Below are 19995 nucleotides of genomic sequence, written 5' to 3'. Positions count from 1 at the left end.
AAAGAGAGACTAAACTTATTTTACATCATTTGGTCCAGCATGGAGAGTTATGAAACATTGCCAAGCCCTGCTTCTCCCAGTGTATTTGCTTGCCTTCAGCTGCATGGATATCAGAAAGTACTCATTTGGAGTACATATGATGGCAGTGAAAGTGTCACGAATCTGTTGTTGGGTATCCCGGGCCAGGAGCTCCAAATTGTTCCTAATGCTAGGCGCCCCCTAGCTGGCCCTGCTCCCCGGAATACTTCTGAAGGTGAAGGTGAAGATGCTGGGGCCACATACCTTCTCTGAGCTCCTCAATCTGCCCTCAGTCTGTCCCCCCCCCCCTCCAGGGAAGAGGGGAGTAATAGTCTAGTTTCTGTACTGCCATACACTAACAATGTAATAGAAACGTCTAAAGGAAAATACCAATCATATGCACACAAACAACAGAGGTTAACACCAGGAAGTGGAGAATGGGGAACAAACCAAAATAGGAGAAAAATAGGATTAACACGCAACTTAAACCACACAACAGTCCAAGCTGAAATCCACCAAACGCCTTCTCGAATAACCACTCTCCACTACACTCCTAGAACCATGCAGCATAAGCTAGCCCTGGCAATGATAGCCTGCCAAGTTGTCCACCTGCTAAGTGACTGGTGGAGAGGTCATTTGTGTCCAGAGGGAGCAGGAGGTAGACACTAGCGCAGACCCAGGAAGTTTTATAACGTGGGGAGTATTGGACAGTTGACCACCACTTTTTATCATGCTATTATGACCTATTTTTTAATGAGAACCATTAGCCGTATAACACTATTCAACATGGTGGGGAACATAATTTAAGCAGCAGCCACCAAAAGTGTTCACCAACACCCTTCCCGTTTTCCCAAGTAGCAGGAGTTTAAGTGAAGGTTTCTACTGATCATGGGATGAAGAGAGGAAACGATCGATCGCTGCCGAACAGTCAGCCATGTGAGCAGTACATCACGAGACTGCAAAGCCTGCCCTAAATACCACACAGACAGTGGCATTGCTCACGAGCCAGTCACAACAATCAATCATCAGAAGATTACTTTTATAAACCAGTTCAAGTCTAAAATGATGAGTTTACAGAGAGCGTCTCAGGCTCTAAAGGACCTGCAGCTCTTCCTCTCCACAGACAGCCCACTGATTTAAACAGGCATTATGTAATGCCACTTTCTCCCTGTGGTGGCACTGCAGAGCAACTGTACACTTACTGCGCCCTGAGATAACAGCTGACCACTCAGGATCCCAACAGGGGGTCTCTCTGTGATTAGTTTTTTTTTTTTTTCCATTAAATTAACCTCTTAACCTGTAGAGACTTTCCAATGTAGAGAACATCAAGTTAATTATTGGTACAGTTCAAACAACTTAATTATACATTTTTGCACAATTTTGTGCTTTAGATTTACTTGTTATAGATTTGTCTCAAACTTAATTTATTCACCCGTTTTTTTTCCCCCCACATATAAAAATATTCAAAGACCCTCACATTTTTTTGAGCCACCATCTGTTACGTGAGATAACAACATTCAATTGCCCATTAAACACGTGCGCTACATGCAAGTGCTGGGGCTAGCTTACAGCAAAGTATCTAGAGGTGGCCATACACCTGAAGTAAGTGTTGGCCGACCGCCACTACTCCCTACTCCATAGCAGACATGCCAGATTGAGCAGACATCTTTATTTTAATGCTAGGAAGGAAATAACTTGCTGCCAGGCCCCACTGTAAGCGGATTATCTCATGTGCAATCACTGACATCGATTTGGGGATGTCAAAATCATGCCCAAAGAACTGAGCCACTCCTTCCCTCGGCATCTGCCAAAGAGAAGCTTTAAATACAGAACTTACTTATGTCTAAAAAAGGCAGGCAAGTAATGGAGGACTAACGTCATTAAAATTCTTGTAATTCTGTATGCTATTACAACACAATGGCGCAGAAGATCACAAACCAAGAAAGTTTCTCAGCTCTACCAAGTAAAGTGCTGAGGACAGCGCAGCTAAGAGGTCTTACACATTACATACCTGCAGACCAGTCCATGTTTAGCCAAGCTACATCTCCTGACCTCCATACACCCACACACTTGGCCTCCTGTGTAGGTGCTCTGAATGGAAAGAAGGAAGTATGCAGCAGCTGGAGAACCACAGTTTGCGGATGGAGGGAGAGAGACTTTTCTAGGGTGTATGGCTTGATTAAAATGGGAACCTGTCAATACGCCAAACACTATTAACCTGCAGATAGGATTAATAGCATTGTAATGCTTCCAGGCCACCTTACTGAAAGTGGGCTACAGGAAGGAAACTAACTTTATTACTCCTGGAAGCCCCTAACTTTCCCCCATATAGAAGTCCACAGAGCAGCTACAGTCAATGTTCACAGCATAGTAAGCAGCAGCTGTACCCATGACCCCGGCTCTGCAGCGCATCTGGGCAGCCCAAACTGTCAATCAATGAGCCCATGCACGCTTCTAGCTGACTGTAGCTACTATGTGCACGCCTTCACGACCAAAAGCCAGCAGCTGCCAGGCGGAATGTAAAGCAGCCGGCAGAATTGGAGCGCGATAAACCTGCAGATTGACAGCATTTGGGGACATGATAGGTTACAGGTAAGTAATCTAAGCAGACCTGCTGTTCATGAATACGAGTGATCTAAGCAGGGATGTGACAATAGGCATATCTGAAAACAAGAACATGGACAACTAGAAAAATGTTACAACTCAAAAAACTATTTGTAAGGAGGTATTGGTTTTAGGTGAGACTGGGCCTTCAGGGTGTTATCTGATAATGGGAGAGGGATTAGAGATGCCATAAAGGAGCAGCGTTCCCCCTCATGAACCAGAGAGGACACATCAGTGTTTTACACTATTTGTAGGGTTAAATCAGGAGTGGAGCCTACAGAGAAAGAAACTATGATGGATTCATTCAGAACTGTTGCGTTTTCGGCCACTAATGGTTTTGGCTTATACCTATGGATAAGATATCGACGACTGGGTATGGTCACCCTGAAGGGCGCAACAGATCTGTGCAAAATGCAATAAGGCGAGAATATCCCATTAAGGCGACGTTCACACATCTGCGAGAAGCAGACTGTTCCCATCTGTGTGGCACCAGTTTTATTCCACTGAAGCAGGTAAACTGTCCGAACCTTTATATCCATTTACTCTTAACAGTGGATCAGTGAAAAATGTATGAAACACCAAAGTTATTCATTGTTTTACATGGATCCCCATAGACCTTAATGGCCAAGTCTGATCTGTAAAATGGATGAGAATAGGACCTGCTCTGAGTCTCACGGACCGGAGACACGGATATAATTTTAAAACTGATGTGTGTATGGATGAATGAATCTCTATGGATCAGTGTGCTGTCCGAGAAAGAAACAGACAGCACTAGGACGTGTCACACGGAGGTGTGAATGCAGCCTTATCGCTATTCCGTGCACACGATACCACAGTGATCGCAGACACCACGGCTCTGACTAGATCTGTGCAGGATGTAGATGGAGCCGTATGTGCGGCCATGACCACATCAGAGGCCTCCTGTAAGCACTGATCTGTGCCCATAGTAAATACTCAGGTTGCTATGGACAACGCACTGTTACAAGAAGGTAATGAAGAGATGCTATAGTTTTGGGATGAGGGTCTGGGTGAGTGCACCAGGAGACACTCATCAGCCATGACTGCCCTGGCCTGGCGGTAATTCCCCCTCCCACCCAGAGAGTCAGGTGACAGGACGGCCATCATCACAGGTGACACATCCTAGCACACACACAGGCAGTCACTGCTCAGCTGCTCCACACACAGGGGGCGCTCTCACCCTTAGCCTCGCAGTCAGCGCAGTACTTGTTGTCGTCCTCCCGGAGCATACGGGACAGTATCGCCTGGTGCTGCTCGTTCAGCTTCTGGGCCTTCTCCCTCTCAGATCGTGTGGTCATGTCTGCGGCCAGGGGACACTAGGACAGCTGTGACGGGCGAGGCGGCTGTGGACGTCAGGGTGCACACAGTGTACAGCAGGCGCAGGCTCCCCGTACACAGCGCTACAGACCGGGGACAGATACCGCAGCCTCCGCTCACTCCTGCCTGTCACACACGACACTTCCGGGAACCTCACACAGTGACGTCAGTAACTGCGTCACTCAGCGAATCAGACATCGGCCGGCGTGCTGACGTCATCCGACTCCAGGCAAACCCCTCCCCATCCGGAGGAAACCACGCCCCTCTCACCGCCGGCTATTTCATAGTGTGACAAGTCGGCGCCGCGGTGATGGCACAGGTGTGTGGGGGCGTGGCCGGGAATCACCTGTGTGACGTGTCAGGGAGCAGGACGCAGGTCAGCAGCAGGGGGCGCTGTGGGCAGAGGATGGCTCCCATAGGCCAGAAGTCATTATACAAGAGATGATTACTAGTCAGCACCCTGGAATGTGTATGAGCCTATATAGATAAAATCAATGTAGAAATAAATCTGAAGTGTCCTGCAACCAATTGCAGCAATGGTTGTCCTGGCGCTGACCTCCCATCCTACTGACTGGAGCAGAGGTGGCCGTGCACGACTGCGGCTCCATTCATTCCCTATGGGACAGCCAAAAAGACACATTAGTGTCTCATCGTATGGATGAATGTTTGTCTTTTTGTTATAGCTTGAAAGGTTGAGGACATATATTTTTAATCATGTGGGTAATCAGCAGCAAAATCCTCTATATTTGGGTTTTGTAACAAAGGATTTTGACTTCCATATAGAATTTAGTAAGGACAATCTGTACCAAGTGCAGGTGTTTCTTATATGTAAATGAGCTGTTCAGGACTATGGGCCGGACACGGATCTGCATGAGAACCTGCCTCCAGAGATCAGTGTCCGCCCATAGTCCTGAACAGCTCATTTACATATAAGAAAAACATGGATTTCTCTGGAATAAGACATCGGATCACAGATATCAATGCATCATGTTATTCACCTTCCTATGACCTGCATGTCCATATAGACGGCTTAACCCCTTTACCCCCGAGGGTGGTTTGCACATTAATGACCAGGCCAATTTTTACAATTCTGACCACTGTCACTTTATGAGGTAATTACTCTGGAACTCTTCAACGGATCCCACTGATTCTGAAAATTTCACAATTTTCAAACTTTGAATTTCCATGCCCTTTAGGCTATATACCCACGATGCAGAAATGCATCTCCCTGGCAGAAAAAACGCATGCGGATTGTACATGCGGATTGTACATGCGGATTGTACATGCGTTTTTCCTGCCAGGGACATGCGGATGTGAAGCGTTCTTCACTTGCATTTCCACATGCTGGTTGACAAGCGCTTTCCAAGCGATTTTAGCATCACCTGGAAAGTGCTTGACAACTTGGTCACACTATATAAATCCATGCAAATGTCATGGATATATATACTGTGACCGAAAAGAATGGTTAAAAATAAAAAAATAAATCTATACTTACCTTCTGATGGCCCCCGCAGTCTTGCTTCACTTCCTCCTGGCTGCCGGCAGATCGCGGTGCACTGCACTGAAGGACCTGCCGTCACATGACTAACTGACGTCAGCGCAGGTCCTTCAGTCCACCGCGAGCTGCCGGCAAGGGAAGACTAGGAGACCGGGGGCCATCAGAAGGTAAGTAAAATATTTATTTTTTATTTTATTCTTTTTTTCACAGGTTCTATGGTACCCGGGTCCGGAGGAGAGTCTCCTGTCCTCCACACCTTGGTACCATCCACACATCGGAACGCGTGGAATGCGCATCTACAGATGCAGTGATGCGTAATCCATGCATTCCAATGCAAGTCAATGGCGGCAAAAACGCAGCAATTCCACAAAATAATTGGTAGTGCTGCGTTTTTTTCCGTAATGATAATCCGCAGCGGAAATTTCCACAGCATGTGCACAGCACATGCGGATTATCATTGGGGAACATGGCAGGCCTTCTACCATGCGGTTTTTAAGCGTTTCTGCAGCGTTTTTGCCGCTGCGGAAACGCTTAAAAAACGCATCGTGGGCACACAGCCTAAATCAGAGCAATATGTCACACAAAATAGTTAATAAATAACATTTCCCACATGTCTACTTTACATCAGCACAATTTTGGAACCAACATTTTTTTTTGATAGGAAGTTATAAGGGTTAAAAATTGACCAGCGATTTCTCATTTTTACAACAAAATTTAGGGACCACATCACATTTGAAGGGGCCTTTATGACAGAAAATACCCAAAAGTGACACCATTCTAAAAACTGCACCCCTCAATGTGCTCAAAACCACATTCAAGAAGTTTATTAACCCTTCAGGTGCTTCACAGGAATTGTTGGAATGTGGAAGAAAAAAAAAGAACTTTTTTTTTTCAGAAAAATGTTACTTTAGTCCCTATTTTTTTTATTTTCGCAAGGGTAACAGGAAAAAATGAACCACAAAATGTGTTGTGCAATTCCTCCTGAGCACACCAATACCCCATATGTGGGGGAAAACCACTGTTTGGGAGCACGGCAGGGTTCGGAAGGGAAGGAGCACCATTTGACTTTTTGAATGTAAAATTTGCTTGAATAATTAGCAGATGCCATGTTGCGTTTGGGGAGTCCCTGATGTGCTTAAATAGTGTAAACCTCCCCCCCCCCAAGTGACTCCATTTTGGAAACTAGACCCCTCAAGGACCCCTCACAGAATTTGATAACATTAGGTCATCATATTGAATAAGTTGTCATTAGTCTGGAGCGCAAGTGCTCACTACTTCAGTTTGCATTGGGTACTCAGGTATGCACAAAGTATTGCGGGTGCTCAAGTGACAAGTATCGCAGGTGCCCGCATGTTTCACGGTTATTAGATACCCCAAAAAAAAAATGTGGGGATTGCTCATGCATGGCAGGCTATACCCGCCCAACCCTAACCCTAGCACTAGTCAAACCCTAACCCTAGAGTTTATTTTTTACGCCGTTCCTTGTGTGGTATAAGTGATTAGACGACTTTATCCTTCGGGTCGGTGCGATTACAGCAATACCAGATTCATATCGGGTTTTTATGATTGACAGCTGTCACACATTAAAAAAACCTTTCTTTTGCAAAGACTAGTTTTTGCATCGCCATATTTTGAGAGCTATAATTTTTCCATATTTCGGCCATGTGATGGCTTGTTTTTTGCAGGACAAGTTGACATTTTTATTGATATCATTTTCAAGCACGTGACATTTTTTGATCGCTTTTTAGTCCGATTTTTGTGAGGCACAATAAACAAAAACCAACAATTCAGGAATAGTTTTTTTTGTTTTTTTTTTATGCCGTTCTGCATGTGGTAAAATTGATAAGGTAGCTTTATTCTTCAGGTCAGTACGTTTACAGCGGCACCACATTTATATTGTTTTTTTATGTTTTGTCCCTTTTACACAATAAAAACTATTTTATAGAAAAAAGAATTGTTTTTGCATCGCTTTATTCTGAGAGCTATAACTTTTTTTTATTTTTCGGCCATTGGAGCTGTACGGTGGCTTGTTTTTTTGCGGGACAAGATGACATTTTCAGTGGTACCATTTTTATTAACATTCGTCTTTTTGATCGCGTTTTATTCCATTTTTTGTTTGGCGGTATGATGATAAAGCATCGTTTTAAGTTTTGTTTTTTTACTATTTTTTTTTTTACCGTGTTCGCTAAAGGGGTTAACTAGTGGAACAGTTTTATAGGTCAGGTCGTTCCAGACGCGGCAATACCAAATATGTGTAATTTTATTGGTTTATTTTTATTTTTTTTTCATAATAATATTTATTTATGGGTACAATATATATCTTTTTTTTGTATTATTTTTTTCATTTTTTTTTTAATATTTTTTTTTTAAAAAATTATTATTATTTTTTTCACTTTCTGACATTTTTATTACTTTTGCACATTGTACCACTATGGGACTTTCAGTTTTTTCAGTCTGATCGGCTGTATAGCACAGCAATGCAGAACCATCCCTGTGCTATGCAGCCTGTTAGCACTGCACAGGGAGAAGTTACTTTGGTCGTGCACTGCGCATGACCAAAGTAACTTCCTGCCTCCTGGTGACCCGGATGTTGTCATGATGACATCGGGTCACCATGACAATATCCGGGACCGGACTCAGGCGCTGCGGGACGCCGGGAGAAAAGGTAAGTAACGCGCTTACCTCCTCTTGCCGTCAAAGCTGTAGAAATGGAGCAGATAATGCACTCACCAACAGTGTTGCTTGATAATAGTCCTGTTTATTCGGGATTACACATGCAGAGTGGTGGTGCAGGTTCTGGGGTGCGGGGGTGCGAGGACAACGGCCCGTTGAAGCGCAGGACCAGCGCAGACCAACACTGTTGGTGAGTGCATTATCTGTTCCATTTCTACAGCTTTGACGGCTCAGGTTTCACTATATATGGAATTTGCACCACCTGGCTCGCATGCATACAGCTAGTGCCCTGCCTACGTGGTTTTCAGGCTAACACTCTTTCATATGTAGAGTGCAGCGACTAGTGCTGGACATTTGAATGCTGCACATCGCACATCGTGACTGGTGCCTCACTATTTCTCTTTATATGCTGGACATTTACCTCCTCTTGCCCCCGGAATGCTGCGATCGATTTCGATTGCAGCATTTCAGGGGTTAATGTGCAGGGAGCCGTGCGGGACCGCTCCCTGCACATAGCACCTGGTGTCAGCTGACACCCGGCGGCGATCTCGCCCGCACTGCTTGTGTGCGGGCGAAATCGCCAAGGCGTACTAATACGTGTCTGGCCCATAAGGCCCAGGGCACAGATACGTATTAGTACGCCTTGGGCCGCAAAGAGGTTAAAAGGGTTTATCCTACTGACAGATTCCCTTTAAATCTATACCGCAAGTTTTGACCACCTCCAATCCTAATAAAGTAGTCATCCTCAGGGCTCCTTCACACGTCAGTGTTTGTCGTATTTGTTGGCTCCATTAGTTTCAATTGGTTTATTATTCGCACGCCCATTTTTTACAAGCAAATGTCCTTAAAAAAATGGAGACAAGTCCTATTTTTATTAATTTGCAGAGCGAACTTGTTGAAGTGAACAGGTCTGTGAAGAAAAATGCACCACAGTGCTCGGACGCCATCTGTGTGTCATCCTAGAGTTTTTCATTGAGCAGTTGATGGGAGAAGCCTAGAATTTTTATTTTTCATATGAGAAATAACCTGACACACTGATTGTAAAAACTGACACATGGACGGACCAACAATGGATCCAGGACACTGACTGGAGAGAAAAAACTCTAATGTATGAGAAAAAAAAACTGCCATGTGAACTTGGTCTTTTTAATTTTAAATGCAGTGGATTTATTGCAGAAATGACTGTCCTGTTCATCTGCATAGAACTTGCAGAAAACCATGTACAACCCTCCAACACATCACCAGCTAGATGAATGAAGCTGTGTTGTAAAGGGTTAATTTAATGGTTCAGGTTGATTTTTCCACTTTAAATCAAAGCTAAAAATAATATTTTTTGTCTGCAATGTTTTTGTTTATTTTAGATTGGTCATGAGTATATACAATGCTGAATCATTACAATAATTTCAAATACAATGTGTACTTTACACTTTTCATTGCCCAATTCATTTGTCTCATTTTATGTCATTTATTTAACATTTATTGTCCCACTGGTGCATTTCACCGCAATATGGTTTTATTCATGGATTCACACAATACTGACATACTATAGCAGTAACCCAAGTAATAACCATTATTTACTGTTACTCCCAGTGTGGATTTATTCATTTATACCAGCAATTGTACTTGGTTAATTTTTTGATCATAAATACATATAATATTTGTTTTTTGTCCATATACAATATCAAGGTATCATGGTTACACGCATAACAATTGACATTCACTGTCACTCTACTGTGCAAAACTTCATTCATAATTGTCTATTTTGATCATTCGCATGCACAAGCCATTGAGTGTGATTTCTTCTATAGCCATCATGCAGTTTCCTTGTCCTCGTTCTGCAACTTTGCAGCTGACCTCGCCTGTCTCTAATTGTTGTAACTGATGAACATTTATTTTTTCTATATAATAGAAAACAACATTTCTTGTATATCCTATGAGTAAGGGTGCGGTTTTTTTTGCACCAGATTTCAGGTTTCCTTGTTTTTATCCTTTTAAAATGATTCTTCAATAAACATTTACATTTTTTATTATCTGGCTGGTTGTGCCATTAGCATCCTTCTCTTTGTTTTTCTAAAAATAATATTAGTCTTTTGATGGCCGGGATTGCGGGGTACATAGTAACTTCTTAGACAAAGACACTCCAAAGTGTTGATTTCAGGGTCTACAGCACATATGTCAAATTCTGTCCCGCAGGGTGAGTATATGAGGCCCGCGATACTGGGGCAGGTTCACAGCCCTTCCCCACCCAGCCTTGTACTTTCATCCAGCATCACACTTCCAACTGTATCAGCTTACTACACTGCTCAAAAAAATAAAGAGGACACTCAAATAACACATCCTAGATCTGAATGAATGAAATATTCTCATTGAATACTTTGTTCTGTACAAAGTTGAATGTGCTGACAACAAAATCACACAAAAATCATCAATGGAAATCAAATTTATTAACCAATGGAGGCCTGGATTTGGAGTCACCCCCAAAATTAAAGTGGAAAAACACACTACAGGCTGATCCAACTTTGATGTAATGTCCTTAAAACAAGTCAGAATGAGGCTCAGTATTGTGTGTGGCCTCCACGTGCCTGTATGACCTCCCTACAACGCCTGGGCATGCTCCTGATGAGGTTGCGGATGGACCAGTGGCAACTTTGCCAATCCTGGTGTTCTGTGGCAAATGCCAAGCGTCCTGCACGGTGTTGGGCTGTGAGCACAACCCCCATCTGTGGACGTCGGGCCCTCATACCACCCTCATGGAGTCGGTTTCTAACCGTTTGTGCAGACACATGCACATTCTTGGCCTGCTGGAGGTCATTTTGCAGGGCTCTGGCAGTGCTCCTCCTGTTCCTCCTTGCACAAAGGCGGAGGTAGCAGTCCTGCTGCTGGGTTGTTGCCCTCCTACGGCCCCCACCACGTCTCCTGGTGTACTGACCTGTCTCCTGGTAGCACCTCCAGCCTCTGGACACTACGCTGACAGACACAGCAAACCTTCTTGCCACAGCTCGCATTGATGTGCCATCCTGGATGAGCTGCACTACCTGAGCAACTTCTGTGGGTTGTAGAGTCCGTCTCATGCTACCACGAGTGTGAAAGCACAACCAACATTCAAAAGTGACCAAAACATCAGCCAGAAAGCATTGGTACTGAGATGTGGTCTGTGGTCCCCACCTGAAGAACCACTCCTTTATTGAGGGTGTCTTGATAATTGGCAATAATTTCCATCTATTGTCTATTCCATTTGCACAACAGCATGTGAAATTGATTGTCAATCAGTGTTGCTTCCTAAGTGGACAGTTTGATTTCACAGAAGTTTGATTTACTTGGAGTTATATTCTGTGGTTTAAGTGTTCACTTTATTTTTTTGAGCAGTGTAGACGCTGATACAGTTGACAGCAATAATGGAAGAGGTAGCGTCAACTGACTCTCCCTCTTCCAGCATTCCCCCTCTGCGTCTGACTTCTCAACCCAGCGGGCACGATAACATGCCTGCTGTACTGAGATGTGCAGAGGATCTGAAGACACCATGAAGAGACTGGAGCAGCACGATAACGGGCGAGTTTTTTATTATTTTTTAATATGTGGAGCCTATTATACTGTATGGAGGACTATGTGGGGCCATTATTCTGTATGGAACACTATGTGGGGCCATTATACTGTATGGAGCACTATGTGGGGCCATTATACTGTATGGAGCACTATGTGGGGCCATTATACTGTATGGAGCACTATGTGGGGCCATTATTCTGTATGGAGGACTATGTGGGGCCATTATACTGTATGGAGCACTATGTGGGGCCATTATACTGTATGGAGCACTATGTGGGGCCATTATACTGTATGGAGCACTATGTGGGGCCATTATACTGTATGGAGGACTATGTGGGGCCATTATACTGTATGGAGGACTATGTGGGGCCATTATACTGTATGGAGGACTATGTGGGGCCATTATACTGTATGGAGCACTATGTGGGGCCATTATACTGTATGGAGCACTATGTGGGGCCATTATACTGTATGGAGCACTATGTGGGGCCATTATACTGTATGGAGCACTATGTGGGGCCATTATACTGTATGGAGCACTATGTGGGGCCATTATACTGTATGGAGCACTATGTGGGGCCATTATACTGTATGGAGCACTATGTGGGGCCATTATACTGTATGGAGCACTATGTGGGACACACTATTCTGTATGGAGCACTATGTGGGGCCATTATACTGTATGGAGCACTATGTGGGGCCCATTAAACTATATGGAGCTTTTCCTGGCCATTGTACTATATGGAGGGCTGTGTGGGGATTACAATTGGAGAATCATACTGTGATAGGGTCATCATTCGTTGTCAATGGCATTGAGAGAGGGGGGTACAGTAGGGTCATCATACCGTGCGTGTGGCGCGTGCTGTGGAGGAATTTACTGTGGGGGTATCATACTGTGTTTGGGGGCACTTTTGTTTGTATCATAGTTTATCATCTGTACTATTCAAGGTTTTTATCCTTTGTTATTACATATTTCAATTAGGCTATTGGGCCATATGATTTTACTGCTCTTACATAACATTATATTATTCCAATATTTTATTGTAAGATCTATTAATTAAAATGTACTTTGTTTGTGGGACAACTGCTTTAAGTTTCTATGTGAAAAAATGTCTGTTATATTTCATAAGGAAAAACTTCCTCAATTGTAGACATTTTTTTAATACATATCAAGGTTTGCCTGCGACTTTGTACAAGTCTGGATAGTGTGGTACTGCTCACCTTGCTAGGTTGTGTAAGGCACAACTCCTATACATATAGAGATACCAGCTGCTGCTGCTCCGTATGCTGGAATAAAGCCAGCAGTGAATGCAATATAACAAAGGGATATACAGATAATTCTGCTGCACTGCTGGTCAAGAAGATATCCACTGGCGATGATGGTGTTGAAGAAAGAGCACTTTTATTAATCTACATGTTTCAGAGTTGAACAAACTCCTTCATTACGAAAAAAATACGCAATGCTAAACAGAAATATGGTAAAACGCAATATTTCAAGTGGATGAAAACGGTGCACAATTTCAATTGACTTCTAACATAAGTGATTGAGAAAACTTACAGTAATTTGCAATTTTCTGCAGCCATCATGAATTAGAGACCCGGCCAGTTCACATATTACAAGGCGTGTCATCAATTGGCACTAGCCAATGCTTCTTTTTTCCCCACTCTGCCAATTTATTACATGGGGTGGGGGAGGGGGTTTAAAGGAGTTGTCTGGTCTTCTTATAATAGTCTACAGTCACTCTACTGCAAACTTCAGAATCCTGACAGTGTGCGGTGCTCACGATGTCCGGTCTCACCGGTATTGCCAGTGAGAGCGGGCAATCACATGACCGTAAGTATGCGATTTGCATACTTCCAGTCACATCCCAACTAGACGTTCTCAGCTTCTATCACTACAAGTGAATTGAGAGAAGTCCGGAATGTCTAGTCGGCAAGTGACCGCATGTATGAAAATTGCATACTTGCGATCACATGACCGCCCACTCTCGCTGGCAATACTGGGGAATCCGTACCGCACGCTATCAGAAGTCTGCAGTAGTGTACAGTTTTTGCAGCTTTAAAAAAAAAAAAAAAAAAAAAAAAAAAAAAAAAAAAAAAAAAAAAAAAAAAAAAAATCGGAAATCAGCTGATCACTAGAATAGCTTTTTTTGCCAAACAGGGATTATTGGGAGTTCACATAATGCATCACCTAGTCAGCATCCCCAAAACATCGTTTGTATAATTGCTGACTGGCCAGTTATGTTCTATTCACAGGCCTCGTTTGGAAACACAATGTTACAAGGTCTTTTTTCCTTCTCTTCTTAGTGCTGCAGGAACTCTATTCACAATAGGCAGGAAACACAGTTTTAGTTTTACTAAAAGTCTATACATCTCCCCTTCCTCTCCCAATCTCCATAGCGAGTTGGTTCTGGTCCCCTAGGGCCACCTTTCTCCTTTGTAATAGGGTTGATATCGTTTGGGAATCCTACAAAAGTATAAAAAAACAAACACACAATTAGTGTTCTTGATCTATGAAGATGAGAAATATGCAGAACTCCAAGTATAATATCTGTATTATCAAATAGTTATACCAAAAAGAAAAAAATTCAGTAAAGGGACTGCAGTAAAGCAGTATAACATACGAAAAACAGGTGTCACATAGTGTCAAGGGACAATGGGCACCTACGCTATCCCTCGAACTAGGGGCATCCTAGTCTAGTCCTCTCCCCCTGATTACTCCTGAAGGTGGAATCACTGGGTTCTCGTACCCATCTATGCTCCTAACTTAACCCTTATCTGATCCCTCCCCCACCCAGGGGGGTGAGGGGCTGAAGTGTATAGGAAAACACTAACCAAACAGACAGGGATAAAAGAAAACTACAATCATACAAATACACTCACAAAACAGAGTGGGAAACAGAGGAACATATAGGAAGGGTAAACCAAATGTGAGAGGATAAGGAAAAACACGCAAATCAATTCCACACAGCAATCTCCGGAAAAACTCTCCTACCGCTAACTCCAAACACTGAACTTTCTCCTTCACCACCAAACCAGGAAGTAGAACTATCACTGGCAACTCCCAAGGGTCAGTGGCAAGCATATATACCAGAGGGGAGTGACCAACACAGAACAGCTGAGACAATTCAGGATTGAGAGCTCCTGGAGATCAACTCAACTCATTAACCCTTGCTATGACAGCAAGGAAACCTGCACTGTTTAATAGGATGGTGAAACAGTTCTAATAAGTGCAGGAGTTCATGTAACCAAACGCCAAGATCTTCTGGCCTCTCTCTGTTGCAGTATCTTCGTAATTATAGGGTATTGCGGCATACTTTCTGCAATGTTACTTTTATGTAATGTATTGCTGTAATATGTCATAAAATTACAGGGGATTAAAGGGAGACTGTTAGCACAGAATACATCAATACTATGAGTGGTGGACCAGGCAGTCTTTTTCTGATGTTAAAGAGACTGTCAGCAAAGAATGATAGTTCAAACCAAGTACAGGAACTCAGTTCAGGGCGGGGCCAATCATTTAAATACACCTTCCCACCTGCTTGGTTTCCATCTATCTCCACCCTTCTCTGGGTCTATGAAGCCAGAGCTGTCAATCAAAGAGGCGGGCGTAGCTAGAGGAAAAACGAGTAGGTGAGAAAGTGCACTTAAATATTTGGTCATGCCAAGAGTGCATTTCCCAGACTCCCTTTACACCAGATAAAGACCGCGTGTTCCACCAGTCGTAGTAATATTGTGAGTCCAGTTGTGTGCTGCCAGTGCCATTACCGTCGGATGCAGGCTGTAAGGAGCTCCTGGTATTCTGTCTTAGAGACAAAGATTATGAGGGTTGTCCAGTACTGTACAACCCTTTATTAATGGGCCCACGGAGGTGAAAAAAATAAAAACTCTACTAATCTCAGATGCCTCATCTCTGTACTCAGAGCTGAGTCCCACGCCCCCATGCAGTGGCGCAAGTGGAAGGAACAGCGTGGAGTATGGAGGATTGGCAATGGTCCAGTAGGGGAGTGTCTTGGACAACCCCTTTAAAGACTCCCATCATAACCAATTAACCCTTAAAGATTGATCAATGTAAGGAACTAGAGTGGGTGTGGAGAACAACTAGTGCGCATGGGGAGATGGAGCAGCACGAGCAACCACCACAAGTGGGGATAAGTAAATGACTTTTCTTGTTATTTTAAAACGTTCTAAGATTTTTTTCAAAGTTATTTCTACTGCCTGGATAATACAAGTATAAATAATTTCCATTAATTGAATGCAGTCATTTCTGCACAGGGAGAATCGCAGACATGTTACATCAAATCTGCTGTATGGTAATATGCCTTTATGATTGACACAATGCAAACAGCTATTATTTGTAGATGATCATTTATCCAGCATTCCCAGAGCTGTGTGTTACAAGAAGCCTCATAAGCCGATGACATCTAAGCTTACTAGTAGGGCATCGGCATATCTGACTAGCGACATGAACGTACTGGGACCACATGGCAATCAGATTCAGCTAAGCGTGAAGCTAATTATTCCACCTTATTATTAATCTATGGCAGGTAAGTAAATGAGTGCCTCTGTGGTGTGAAATAAACCTGCCCGGCATCCTGCCAGGCAGCGGCTGAAGGATGTAGTCTCCTTGAAGAGGCTGCTGAATAATTAAGAAAGGTCGAGCTGCTGAGACTACGGCTGTGCTTCTCTCTAAGAAACAGATGAAGACACAGCCAAACTGCTAGCTCTCCTTCATAGCCCGTGGAGCCCCGTCACCTCTAAACTTCATGCCGACCACTGGAACACACGGGATTGGGAGTTTATAGTGAAGAAGAATTGCAGAAACCCCAACAGACAAATCCCCCTGTAACCTGACCCACATTGTAAGTCTCCTGTTTCTTCCATGCAACTTCAAAATTGGCTTTTACAACAGGAGACCAAATGGGGCACTGAGCAAAGCAGCAGCTAGTAAAGCCATGTCCTGTAGTGCTATTTGCCAGGGCAGACCATAGGAGGACTTGTCGTTCTTTACAGTAGCCTTGTAATAATGTTTTAAAAAATGAAAGGAATCGGTCACAAGCATAATATAAGGGCAGAGACCCTGATTCCACCGATATATCACATACTGGCTTGTTGCTGTCATCTTAATCAAATCGCTTTTTTCTCTGCTGTAGATCTAGCAGCTCTTTGAATGCGGAGCTTTGTATAACCCCGCCCTCACCACTATAGAGCTCAACATTCAGAGAACTGTTACATCTACAGCAGAGAAAAAAGCAATTTGACCAAGATGACATCTTTATGCTTGACTACCTGGCAGCAGGTTTACTAGTCCTCTAGTGATAATTTCCTGCTGATAAAACTGATTGTATCAAACTACACTAAGCAGCCCAGTAAGTGACACATCACTGGAATCAGGGTCTCTGCCCCTACATTATACTGCTCTAGACTAGGTGGCAAAAACCTGGTGACAGATTCCCTTTAATATTTCTCCATTGCACCCTGGTGACACTACCTTTAACCTCTGAAATGCTGTAGTTGGCACGCAGGGCATTCTTGCAGTGGCCGAGGCCAGGGTTACCAACTGTCCAGAAATTTCAGGACAGTCCATAAAAATAGAGCAGAGAAAAATTAAGGTGTTCGTGATTTTTTTGAAGCTGAAGAAACTTATACAGATTTACTGTAATTATTATCAGTTTACAGTGAGTGCAGTTAATGCTTTCATATCAGAATTATAGGCTGTAGACATTGATCACTTCTAATCATAATGATTTATTATGGTTTTCCAATGTGTCCGTAAAATAAACATATTGTTTTGTCCGTGATTATCTGATAAGCCGTCCAGAAAAAAAATATAAAGTCAAGTTGGCAACCCTGGCCCTGGCACATTGTGTAGCATAATGTGTAATGAGTATTGCCACACTCACTTTCTAGCGGTTCTTTCTCTTTTGCAGTCTGTTCGGTCTCATCGAGTCGCCCTTGAGGAGTCTTTGGTTTCTTTAGAGGGGTCTTTGTTGAACTGTTACTTTGGGTCGAGCTATTGCTAACTGCTCTTACCCAACCTAATTTTCCAGCACATGCTACAACGGGAACACAAGAGGTTAACATTTATTTTTTGTTTGTTCAATGACAATATACATACAGTTGAAACCAGAAGTTTACATACATTATATAAAAAGACACATATACATGTTTTTCTCAATATCTGACATGAAATCAGAATAAACCTTTCCTGTTTTAGGTCAATTATTCTTACCATAATTTGTAATATTTGCCAAATGCCAGAATAATGAGAGAGACAATGTTTTAAGGCATTTCCAATCGAAAGTACAGTCATCTGCATGAGCCCTAAGGCACTAATTCTGAACTTTATGTTTACACGTTATTCATTATTTAATTTGTGCCTTTTTTAACATGAACTTTACTTGGTTTCCTATTTTTGTTCAATAGTGTGGCTGTGGTTTACCTTATCCAGCTGTTTTAGCCCAATTCATCATATGCAACTTTTTGAAATGTTGCAAACTTTTTCTGGAATTGTACTTCAGTCCCCTAATAAAGTACAAAATCGGTCCAATTTATTTTTGCGCAGTTGAAGACTAACATACAACAGCTTAAAGCAGGGATGTAAAACTTAAACACACAGAGGGCCAAAATGAAAAACTTGGATAAAGTCGCGGGTCAACCAGTATACAGTATAATGGGCCCCGCATAGTCCTCCATACAGTATAATGGGCCCTGCATATTCCTCCATACAGAATAATGGGCCCCGCATAGTCCTCCATACAGAATAATGGGCCCCGCATAGTCCTCCATACAGAATAATGGGCCCCACATAGTCCTCCATAGACAATAATGGCCCAACACAGTCCTCCATACAGAATAATGGCCCCACATAGTCCTCCGTACAATATAATACCACAAGACAAAAAAGTGAATTTGATTGTTTGCAGATGATGAATGGGGGCCTAAACACTTTTGGCTGCGTATTGGTTATTTTTTTCACAGCTTTGGTTTTTGGAATGTGTAGAGGTCAAGGTCACAGCTCCATTTCTAGGATTCGAAGGTCTCAGCTGATCACTAGAAATGCAGTTATATAACGGAGCCTCCTTATAACGATGAGGTCTATTAGAAGGGCAGCAGGGTGGGGCCCTGGGTTGAAATCCCACCAAGGACAACATCTGCAAGGAGTTTGTATGTTCTCCCTGTGTTTCATGGGTTTCCTCTGGGTTCTCTGGTTCCCTCCCACACGCCAAAGACATACTGATAGGGAATGTAGATTGTGAGCCCCAATGGGGACAGTGATGATAATGTCTGTAAAGCGCTGTGGAATTAATGGTGTTATATAAGTCAGTAAAATAAGTTAGAGCAGACTAATAGTGGGTCAGCGCCAGTTATTATTAATAAAGACGGCAGACCGGCTGACACCCCAGTAAGCAGTAATGGCCCACAATTACAGATTTGTGCACAGTCACAGTGAGCCAATGACATGAAGGCGACAATAACCTGTAACCTCCATCAGCTCACAATACTGGACAGTAACCAGTCTCCTATTGTTACTGACTGCAGACTGCATAGCCAGGAGGGAGGCGCACTAGATGACATCATCATTAACCCCTACAGGTCTGGTGCATTAGCGTCCTTCCTGCAGACCATTAGTAACTCACGTGGGCGAGATCGCAGTAGGACGCTTGTGACCCCGCTCCAGATACCCAGCAGCCCTGCCATCCTGCCCACGGCTCTATAAACAGGAGAGATGGCGAATCCTACAAGGGGAAAGGACCTTTGATGAGGTCATGATCGCATGATCAGTCACATGTGTGGGCGGAGTCAGACTCCTGCGCCGCAAATACATTTTGGGTAGCTCGTAGAAGGAGAAGGACTTGTGTGCCTGAGCCCCAGATACTGAGCTGCCTGGGCTGCAAGCTACAAACACACACACAGCTCTGCACTGCATGCTATATATATGTATATATATACACACAGCTCTGCACTGCATGCTATATATGTATATATATACACACAGCTCTGCACTGCATGCTATATATATGTATATATACACAGCTCTGCACTGCATGCTATATATATGTATATATACACAGCTCTGCACTGCATGCTATATATATATATACACACACAGCTCTGCACTGCATGCTATATATATGTATATATATACACACAGCTCTGCACTGCATGCTATATATATGTATATATACACAGCTCTGCACTGCATGCTATATATATGTATATATACACAGCTCTGCACTGCATGCTATATATATGTATCTATACACACAGCTCTGCACTGCATGCTATATATATGTATCTATACACACAGCTCTGCACTGCAT

General features: G+C 43.2%; 2 protein-coding genes across 3 annotated transcripts in view; both read right to left on the bottom strand.

The window, feature by feature from the left end:
• Positions 1-4149, bottom strand: part of SMAP1 (small ArfGAP 1) — a 287543-nt gene extending 283394 nt beyond the window's left edge. For both annotated transcript variants that reach the window (XM_073675510.1, XM_073675511.1), the window contains exon 1: positions 3821-4149. In XM_073675510.1, the coding sequence (XP_073531611.1) occupies positions 3821-3938 (118 nt within the window). In that variant the 5' untranslated portion in view covers positions 3939-4149. The remainder of the gene's footprint in view (positions 1-3820) is intronic.
• An 8902-nt stretch (positions 4150-13051) lies between these two features.
• On the bottom strand, positions 13052-19469 carry SDHAF4 (succinate dehydrogenase complex assembly factor 4). The gene is made up of 3 exons (XM_073675513.1): positions 19312-19469; positions 17575-17727; positions 13052-14138 (listed from the first exon to the last, which is right to left on the bottom strand). Exons 1-3 carry the CDS (start codon positions 19370-19372, stop codon positions 14029-14031), a joined length of 324 nt encoding a protein of 107 aa, XP_073531614.1. The 5' UTR covers positions 19373-19469; the 3' UTR covers positions 13052-14028.
• Between the last annotated feature and the right edge of the window lie 526 nt (positions 19470-19995).

Source organism: Phyllobates terribilis, unplaced genomic scaffold, assembly GCF_046119375.1.
Source record: "Phyllobates terribilis strain yellow unplaced genomic scaffold, ASM4611937v1 Scaffold_3__8_contigs__length_932513732, whole genome shotgun sequence".
In the NCBI taxonomy this organism is placed as follows: Eukaryota; Metazoa; Chordata; class Amphibia; order Anura; family Dendrobatidae; genus Phyllobates; species Phyllobates terribilis.
This window is presented reverse-complemented; position numbering and strand designations above follow the sequence as displayed.